General features: G+C 45.0%; 1 protein-coding gene across 1 annotated transcript in view; it reads left to right on the forward strand.

The window, feature by feature from the left end:
* The window catches only part of LOC132977214 (dystroglycan 1-like), a 31,322-nt gene extending 22,621 nt beyond the window's left edge, over positions 1-8,701 (forward strand). Inside the window, exons 3-4 of the mRNA XM_061041683.1 lie at positions 3,346-3,807; positions 4,889-8,701. Coding sequence (XP_060897666.1) covers positions 3,346-3,807; positions 4,889-6,715 — 2,289 coding nt within the window. The 3' untranslated portion in view covers positions 6,716-8,701. The remainder of the gene's footprint in view (positions 1-3,345; positions 3,808-4,888) is intronic.
* Positions 8,702-9,032: the final 331 nt, after the last annotated feature.

A 9,032-nucleotide genomic window follows, 5' to 3' on the forward strand; every position in this document is an offset into this window, starting at 1 on the left:
TTGGTGTGCCATGTCAGGAGGCGAGAGGTTTCAAGTTCGGAGGCTGTGAAACTCTGTGTGACAGATTTAATCTAACATTGCTGGAGGAGCCGACCTTTATTTTTCTGTACAGATACATCCCATCATCCTCTCTGTCTGTAATCCCGTCTGTGCTGTGTAGACTCTGTTCATCAGCAGAGGGACATGTTGTCACTTTATTTTATGTTTCCAAGAACGTTCCCTCTGAGATACAAAACCTTGTTAACAGAGAAGCCTTTGTCAAATCAGCAGCTTAAAAAGTTTCTCATAAAGGAGCAACAACAGAGTCATTTGAAATGTTTTTATAGGGAGACATAAACAAAGCTGCAGAGATGTGTTCTAACCCACCACATTAGGGTGGCGATTCTTAGAGGAGGGCTTTTAAAATAATTAAATTGATTTGATCAGACATCACAAACTGCTCTGAGAACGTTTGGATCTGTGTGTTGAATTACACCTGGAGTCTTAACGTTTTAACCAGAGGGACAGACAAGAAATTACTCAATTTCAGGTGTCTGGGACTGTTATTGTTGTTGTCATGGTAACAGACAGATATCAATATCATGTGATGGTTACAAGAATCATATCGAAGTTTAAAATTCAGATATGATTTGAAGTTTAAAAAAACTAACTTTGCGGGGCCCTGGAGGCGCAGTGGTTAGAGCGCGTGCCCCTTGTATGGAGGCTGTTGTCCTCCAAGAGGGCGGCTCAGTCTAGTTTTTAATGCCCCCCCCCTCCCCCCTGTGCACTGGTTAGAGCTTTAATTATGTGTCAGGGGAGCGCTGCCTCTACATAATTTATCATGCAGGATTTATTAGCAGCAGATGAGCTGGTGGGCTGGAGCTCGCTGTGCATTTCTTCTTGTTTGGATTTATGTGTGTTGATGCGTCGTCACTCCCTTGTGATCCTTTTCTCTCCATCAGCCTCCTGCCACGGGGACATCCACACACATATAATTGGCCAAGTAATTTTAATTTTAGTCAGGATTAAATTACAACCCAGGGCTGTGCACACTTAGTGTGTGTGTGTGTGTGTGTATGTTTGTGTGTGTGTGTGAAGAGTAGTGTACGCAGGAACATTAATTTTAAAGACGGCCGAGTTTCCAAAGGTGGTTTGGGTGAATTGTGGTTTTCCAGGTGCTGTCTGCACACCGACAATAAGAAGGTTCTAATTTAAAATAAATATTACATTTTGTGAACCAAAACCTCCTCAGCTGGAAGTCTCTGCTTCATGAGCTGTAGACAGTGCTGACAGGATTGTAAACTATGGAGTCAGAGCACCCCCTGCTGGACAAACTACTTAAGAAGACCATTGCTCAACAGCAACTTGAATAGTTTCCAGTTTTGTCTAGCAGGTCCCCATTGGCAGGCTCTGATTTCTTTCTGTCAAGGATGACAGCTTGCATCAATAACAGATCAATTGAATTTAGATAAATGACAAAGCTGCTGGAGGACCACAAACACTGCATGACCAACTTAAACAGATTTTGTGATGCCTTCTGAAGGGTTAGGGTTAGGGTTAACGATTGAGAGAGAGAGAGAGAGGAAGAGAGAGAGAGAGGGAAGCAGGGTGTACATCCCTCCAGATATTATTCAGAACAGATTGAGATGTAACGTTAGCCTGTATCGTTAGCGGTGTCATCATGTTTAGCAGCTTTAGCGGCTGCAGGAAGTCGTCTAACTCGAGTTATGTTTCAGGTTTGTTACGAAGAAATCAATAAATCCATCTGACACCAAAAAGTCATCTCTACAACGAGCTGCAGCAAGACGCAGACCTCAGATTTCTGGCAATATTACTGAACCATGTCAGTCCATCTTTAGATTTGACCCCACCCCATCTGCCTTTCACCAGACACACGTCTGTGATGGAGATCTTTAAAGCACTATGGGTCTGATTTACTAAACGTTTGTGTGTCTTAAAACGTGTGCTTGATACCACCCGCAAAAAAAGTGCTTTCTGATCTACCAGGATTGCGTCTTTCATATGAACAAAACAACACGCATTGTCCATTTAGTACGTTTGACTTAATGAATATTCAATATGGGACGTTTCTGCCCTAACGTGCAAAATACTGGGAGGAGAAAATGCAAAGAACTGAAGTTATTACACGCATTGTGATTTACCAAACAGACAAAAACTTTGGTCATTGTGACGGTGTCTGTATTTAACACCTTTGAAAAGAAAGTGTTAACCCAGGAGAGCAGTGTTACACACAACATGCTGCTGTTATTGTAGTTAGGAGGAGACATAGGCTCAATCAAAGAAGACATAAAGATCGCTTTTTCCCCACATGTGTTAATATGTTTCAAACAACAGAGAAATAAATGGCATGCATTTATTTTTTATTTCGATTCAATTTCCTTTTTCTCAGGTTGTGCGTCTCTCCCCCAGCTCGCCCCCTCCGGTGCGCTCCTCTCCATAATGCGCTCGTTTCCTCCCTCTAAAGCCCGCTGCTGCTACGCTGTAGGACGTTTGGATGGGGGTACCTCACCACTGTTTGTACCCCGTCTTCAATACCTCTAGCCAGGATATAAATGTCCGATCAGACAGAGCCAACTGTCTGGAGCACAACCCGAGTGTCGCGCCTGAACGCCACAGAGGACACAGCTCGCACTTCCTGCGTAATGAATGACAATTTATTCATAAGATGGACGAGAGAAAAGAGAGGCCCTCTTTAATGCAGAGGTTTTCTTATAAGCCACATTTTCTTTTTGTAATATTCAGATTTATCTGCTATTACTCAAAAATATTGTACGTTTATTTGCACTTGCAGTCATCCTGCTTTCCGTCCAAACTCTCCGTGACGTAAACCAGTAGAACACGCAAAAACCTGACTGAAATACCAGCGCCTCCACGAGGTTTGCACCTTCTTAGTAGATCGCACACCAACCAAACGTGCAATTTTTTTGGAGTGAATTTAGTACTCTTTAATTGGGATCTTAGTAAATCAGGCCCTAGTTGTTTTTATCAACAGTGCAATTACACTCAGAGACCTTCGGTGGGCGCAACAGTGCACCAAACCAAATTACTGTTGAACAATAAATGTTGCTTTAAATTGTATTTTACTGGACAAAACACTCATTCTGCAGTGAAGTAAAATTTTGATTCAGAAAATGTGGATATTCATTTTCTATTCACCATGTCTCTAGTTCATTACCGTTATTGTCCAGTTTTTATGTTCAATCTGTAAACTGTTTACAGTGTAAAATAACATTGATGTAGAATGAAAGAATATCCTTTTACCTGTTTTTGATTGTAACTCACATTTTTATGCATCATCCCTCCTGGTCTCTATGGTTACACATCTGTATCTGTTTCACGTTTCAGATCACAGAGTTGGGTCGGGACTCCCTCCCCTCATGGCTGCATTGGTTCCCCCACAGCAGGACCCTACAGGGTTTACCTTTGGAGGAGGATAAAGGTGTCCACTACATCTCTGTCTCCATCTCCAACCAATCCAAATCCTCCGCTTCCTCAGACATGTTTTCCATAGAGGTTCACCCTGAGGATCATTCAGACTCAGATTCAGCCCAGCTGGCGTCAAATCAAGCCTCCACAGACGACGATGTCCAGTCGTTTATGTGTAGCAACGAGGAGCCGGTCACCGTGCTTACGGTGATCCTAGACGCAGATCTGACAAAGATGAGCTCTGAGCAGAGAGTGGAGCTGCTCGATAACATGAGGAGCTTCTCTGGAGTGGAGCTGCAGCACATGAAGATCCTCCCTGTGGTCAACAACAGGTTGTTCGACATGTCTGCATTCATGGCCGGGCCGGGGAATGCCAAAAAGGTGAGAGACTGATGGAGAAGGAGGCTGTGACTACTTTCAAACCTTAAAATTAAACATTGTTGTATTAGTTTCTGAAGTGTAAAGAAAAATTTGTTAATGTTTCTACATTCAGGAATGTTCAGGATTAATATGCTTCAGGCGTTCTTGTAGCTTATTTTATATCCGATCACATATTTATTTGTATAAATTCATAATTTTACTATTGATAATGGTTTGTTGACTTCCATAATCTGTTGGCTTAGGTTGTACAGCTTTAAAGGATGTGTTAGCAAATAGTCAAAGATATGACATTAGGCATAACATAGAAAAGGAACACTTTGTAGGCACAAGTGAGGCCTTCCGTTGAAGTTTTAAAGAGTCCATATTCTGCCCTTTTTGGGGTTCGTATATTTAATGTTCCTACTTTTGTACGTTCACAATAGCTAAAGTTCTAAAAAAAAAGTGTCTGTTTTCATGTACTGCTCCTCCTTGCTCCCTCTACGCTCTGAGTCCGTCAGCTACACTCTGCTGAGCCCACACTGTTAGACCCCACGTGGGCCAAGTCTGCTCTGATTGGTCTGCCGATCCGCTCTGTCGTTATTGGTCAGTTGCTCAGCACGGTTCTCGGAAATGTCCCGCCTCTTTTACCATATTGGGAATGCAGCCACTGGCTCCGTCCGAGGGTAGCATAAACATTAGCACCTTAGCACTACTGTGCTACCGCAGGCTACAGCAAATCGTGGGCGTGCTACAGAAGCTAACGGGCGTGCAACATGAGCTGCTGGGCTTGCCACAACGAGCCAATGGGCTTAGATCAGTGATCTCACACAGACAATGACGTCACACTGACAAATTTTTATCGAGGGGGGCTAGAACCGAGCGTTACATGCAGCTAATGCTACAGCTAACAGGAGGAGGTAGGAGAAGCTGCGTTTCCGCTGACTTTGAATTTTTGCAAATAGATGTGCCTAAACATGCACAGGACACTTTGAAAACACACTAAAGAGCAAATAAAACCAGAAGAAGAAGAATATGGGACCTTTAAAGGTTAATTGTCAATTAAAACCCAAACAGTTACTTTAAATTCTTATTATCTCTGCAGGTGGTGGAGAACGGCGCCCTCTTGTCCTGGAAGCTCGGCTGCTCACTGGACCAGAGTACAGTCCCAAACATCAACAGTGTCCAGGGTCCTGCTAAAGAAGGCACAATGTCCGCCAAACTGGGCTTCCCTGTGGTGGGGTGGCACATTGCCAACAAGAAACCCCACATCCCAAAGAGGGTCAGGCGTCAGCTAAACAATACCCCGACCCCCGTCCTGGCAGTTCTTCCTCCAACGACTGTAGTAGAGCCTCCAGTGAGGATCATCCCGACCATTTCTTCACCATCTATTGCTGCTCCAACCGAAAGCTCTGCTCCTCCAGTGAGAGGCCCCGTCCCTCTACCAGGAAAACCCACCATCAGAGTCCGTGACCCAATCGCTCACACCCCGACCCTGGGACCCCCTCAGCCAACAAGGGTCATGGAGACCACCAGCACCATTCCTATCCAGCCAACCATGACCAGGCCTACCTATGTGGAGGCCACAGCCACGCCCCCCACACCTACAAGAAGACCTACCAAGAAACCCAAGAGACCCAAAACCACACCAGTTCCCAAAGAGCCAAAGACTTCAACAGCAAAACCCCCCAGACGCACCACGCCGTCAGCTGGAGTCGTCCCTGACCCGTTCAACAAGAAGCCCTCCCTGCGTAACCCCATTGACCAGGTCAACACACTGGTGGGCACCTACTTTGAGGTGAAAATCCCGTCTGATACATTCTTTGATCCAGAGGATGGAACTACAGACAAGCTGCGTCTCACTCTGAGGCAGAACCACAATGAAGTGGTTGGAGAGGGCTCCTGGATCCAGTTCAACACCACCAGCCAGCTTCTGTACGGCCTTCCTGATGTCCAACACGTTGGGAAACATGAATATTTCATGCAGGCGGCCGACAAAGGTGGCCTGACTGCAATCGATGCTTTTGAGGTCCGTGTGAGCCGCTGGCCCATCAATGACAAGACCCCTGCCATCTTCACGGCTCGCTTTGATGGTGATCCACGGTCAGTGACAAACGACATCCACAAGAAGATCCTCCTGGTCAAGAAGCTGGCATACGCTCTCGGGGACAGAAACAGCAGCACAGTCAGTCTCAGGAACATCAGCAAAGGCTCCATTGTGGTCGAGTGGACTAACACCAGCCTCCCAACACAGCCATGCCCCAAAGAACAGCTACAAGTCATGAGCAGGACTCTCGCTAGTGCTGATGGGAAGCCCTCACAGACCTTTAGGTATTCTATGGAGCCTGAATTCAGACCTCTGGATGTCATGGTGAAGGGACGTGCCAGCTGCAGGATGTTTTCCTTCATCCCCCCAGGAGAGATCGACATCCCTGAACCTCCGGCAGTCACTCCAGCTCTGGGGACAGGCAGGCAGAGCACAGATGATGTTTACCTCCACACAGTCATTCCTGCTGTGGTGGTGGCAGCCATCTTGCTCATAGCAGGTATCATAGCGATGATCTGCTATAGGAAGAAGAGAAAAGGCAAGCTGACCATTGAAGATCAGGCCACCTTTATAAAAAAAGGTGTACCTATCATATTTGCTGATGAGCTGGACGACTCTAAGCCGCCTCCTTCTTCCAGTATGCCCCTGATTCTGCAGGAGGAGAAGCCCCCACTCCCGCCCCCTGAGTACCCCAACATGGCCACTCCAGAGACCACTCCCCTCAACCAGGAGCTTCTGGGAGAGTACACCGCTCTGCGGGACGAGGACCCGAACGCCCCTCCCTACCAGCCGCCACCTCCCTTTACCACCCCGATGGAGGGCAAAGGCTCCCGTCCCAAGAACATGACCCCCTACAGATCTCCTCCTCCCTACGTGCCCCCCTAAGACTGGTGTGACCCTCCTCTCATGGGGTGGAGGGAGAAGACGCCTGAGGAACTGTGACGGTTTCCATCCTGGTGTTCGTCTGTCAGGACTTCAACAGGGAGAGATGACAAAAGGTGCTAAAGTACAACACAGTTACGGGGGACTATGGTGGGGGAGGGGCAGCCATGAGGTGGGTGGGGTTTTCAGTAGACAAATGGGGTATTTGGTTGGAACAGCTGGGAGGGACTACTTTTTTAGTGGAAGCCCAGCTACTACAGTGGCCTAAGACAAACAAGCTGTCATCACATTGGCTGTCAGAAGACCATGTGGTCAGAGGTGACAAATAGGAGACAAGCTCTCCCTTCCCAGCATCTGCATTTTTTTGTCTTTCTCTGTTTGTTTAAAATTCTGGCTTTTATTTAGTGTTGTCATCCTTATCCCAACATTTGATTCTTTTTGTTCTGGACTGAATGTTTTTCCTAACAGCTCATCTTTTGTCGTTCTTTGAAATCAAACCTGAAGAGAGTGAACTGCCATCAGACCTCTGCAGGCGACGACAACTGTTTTTAATCAGGAAAGAGTTTCTGAATATTAAAACCTTCTCACAAGGATCTGACAACACAATGTGTGTGTGTGTGTGTGTGTGTGTGTGTGTGTGTGTGTGTGTGTGTGTGTGTGTGTGTGTGTGTGTGTGTGTGTGTGTGTGTGTGTGTGTGTGTGTGTGTGTGTGTGTGTCTGTGTGTGCGTGTGTGTGTGTCTGTGTGTGCGTGTGAGAGAGTGTGAGTGAATGAGGGGGTCTGTTTGATCAGATTTAATACAGTTTGCCTTTTAACACGAGTTGTCTGTTTCTATCCTTATTCACGGCGTCTAGTAAAGATGAGAATAACAAGGTAGCCTAAAAAGATTTAGAGATGAATAATAAATACTTTGTTTGTGTCACTGGTTTTGAATTCACTGTATCTCTGGAGGATTGTGTTATTTCTTTAGTGGAGGAACAAAGCAGGTAGAAAAGGACTGCCTCACTAAAATAACCTGCAAAAACTCTTTATGCCTGTTTTACAATAAGCCAATAAATGTTATGTTTCATGATGTTCACTCAGCAGACATTGCCATGCTCAGGAAGCACAAACAGTCATAACGTCACAGGGATCAGCAGCTGAAAGACTAAAGATGGTGGATGGACATTTGGACATACTCTTTGTTTAGACAACAGGGAACATTTGGATGCCATATTTTAGCTTTCATTCAGATGTCTGATGCTAACATTTGACCCACATCTTAAGCTTAACAAAATGATCAGCCGTTTTCCACATCCACTAGCTCCTTAAAAACAGGTACAGGAGTCCTTGAGGTTATTTTGGATCTGAGATTATTATATTTTTATGTTTGGAGGCAGTCCTTCTCTTCAGTCTGAGGACAAACGTTGTGCCATAACTGTCCCTGATGGGACTGAATAGATATATTCACATTTGAGAGGTCACAGTTGAGATGGCCACGTGTTTCAAAATGAGGCAGGAAGATGAAACAACCTTGAGTCTCCAGCAGCTATCTCTCTGAATGAAGCTCAATAAAATGTTCCTTCTAATTTTTTAAAAAGTTTTTGATACAGCCTGAAATGGTTCGATAATAAAGTGATTTATAAAATCTTAGTTTAGAATTTCAATTATGATTCAGTTATGTACACTTTGTTTTTTTTTGTCATGGGTCACATATTTTACGAGTTTTATTTTATCCTGTGTGTTTGCATATCAAATGTATCTCCCACTATACAAAGATGGAATGACCGATCTTTAATGTAATCACAAACTTTATTTTTTGTCCTTCTGTTTGCTAATGAGTTCAACTGAAAGTGATCCTCTGCAATAATAATGTAAGGCACAGTCCACTGGCTGACTGTCGGTGACTCACGTTGTCATAATATTGTTGGTTTTTTGCAGGATGCCAAGGCTTTTTTGCTTTTCAAGTGTGCATTGTCATAATAAAACCAACTGGTACGATTTAAACCAATCAGCCTCTTTCATTCATTATTTCCCGCCTTTTCTTGCCCTGGGGGATTTTTCTGACCTCGGAAAATGTCTCATCCTGTCATCTTCTCGATCAAACTCTGACTGATGTTTATGGATGAGCTTTTTGATCACTGTCACTTTTCTGCTGCTCCCACGTAGCCTTGAATTGATAAATCAATGTGTGTGATGCCCACAGGAGGTTTCAGCTCTAGAGACAGCTTGCTGCCTGGCAACCGTCTCCGTTCTGTGGACATCCTGCTGTCCTTTTTTATCCAGAGTTATTCTGCAGCTGAATGACGAGTGGGACTATTCAGTTTGAAAGCTGTGTGAAA

This window comes from Labrus mixtus, chromosome 7, assembly GCF_963584025.1.
Source record: "Labrus mixtus chromosome 7, fLabMix1.1, whole genome shotgun sequence".
Lineage (NCBI taxonomy): Eukaryota > Metazoa > Chordata > Actinopteri > Labriformes > Labridae > Labrus > Labrus mixtus.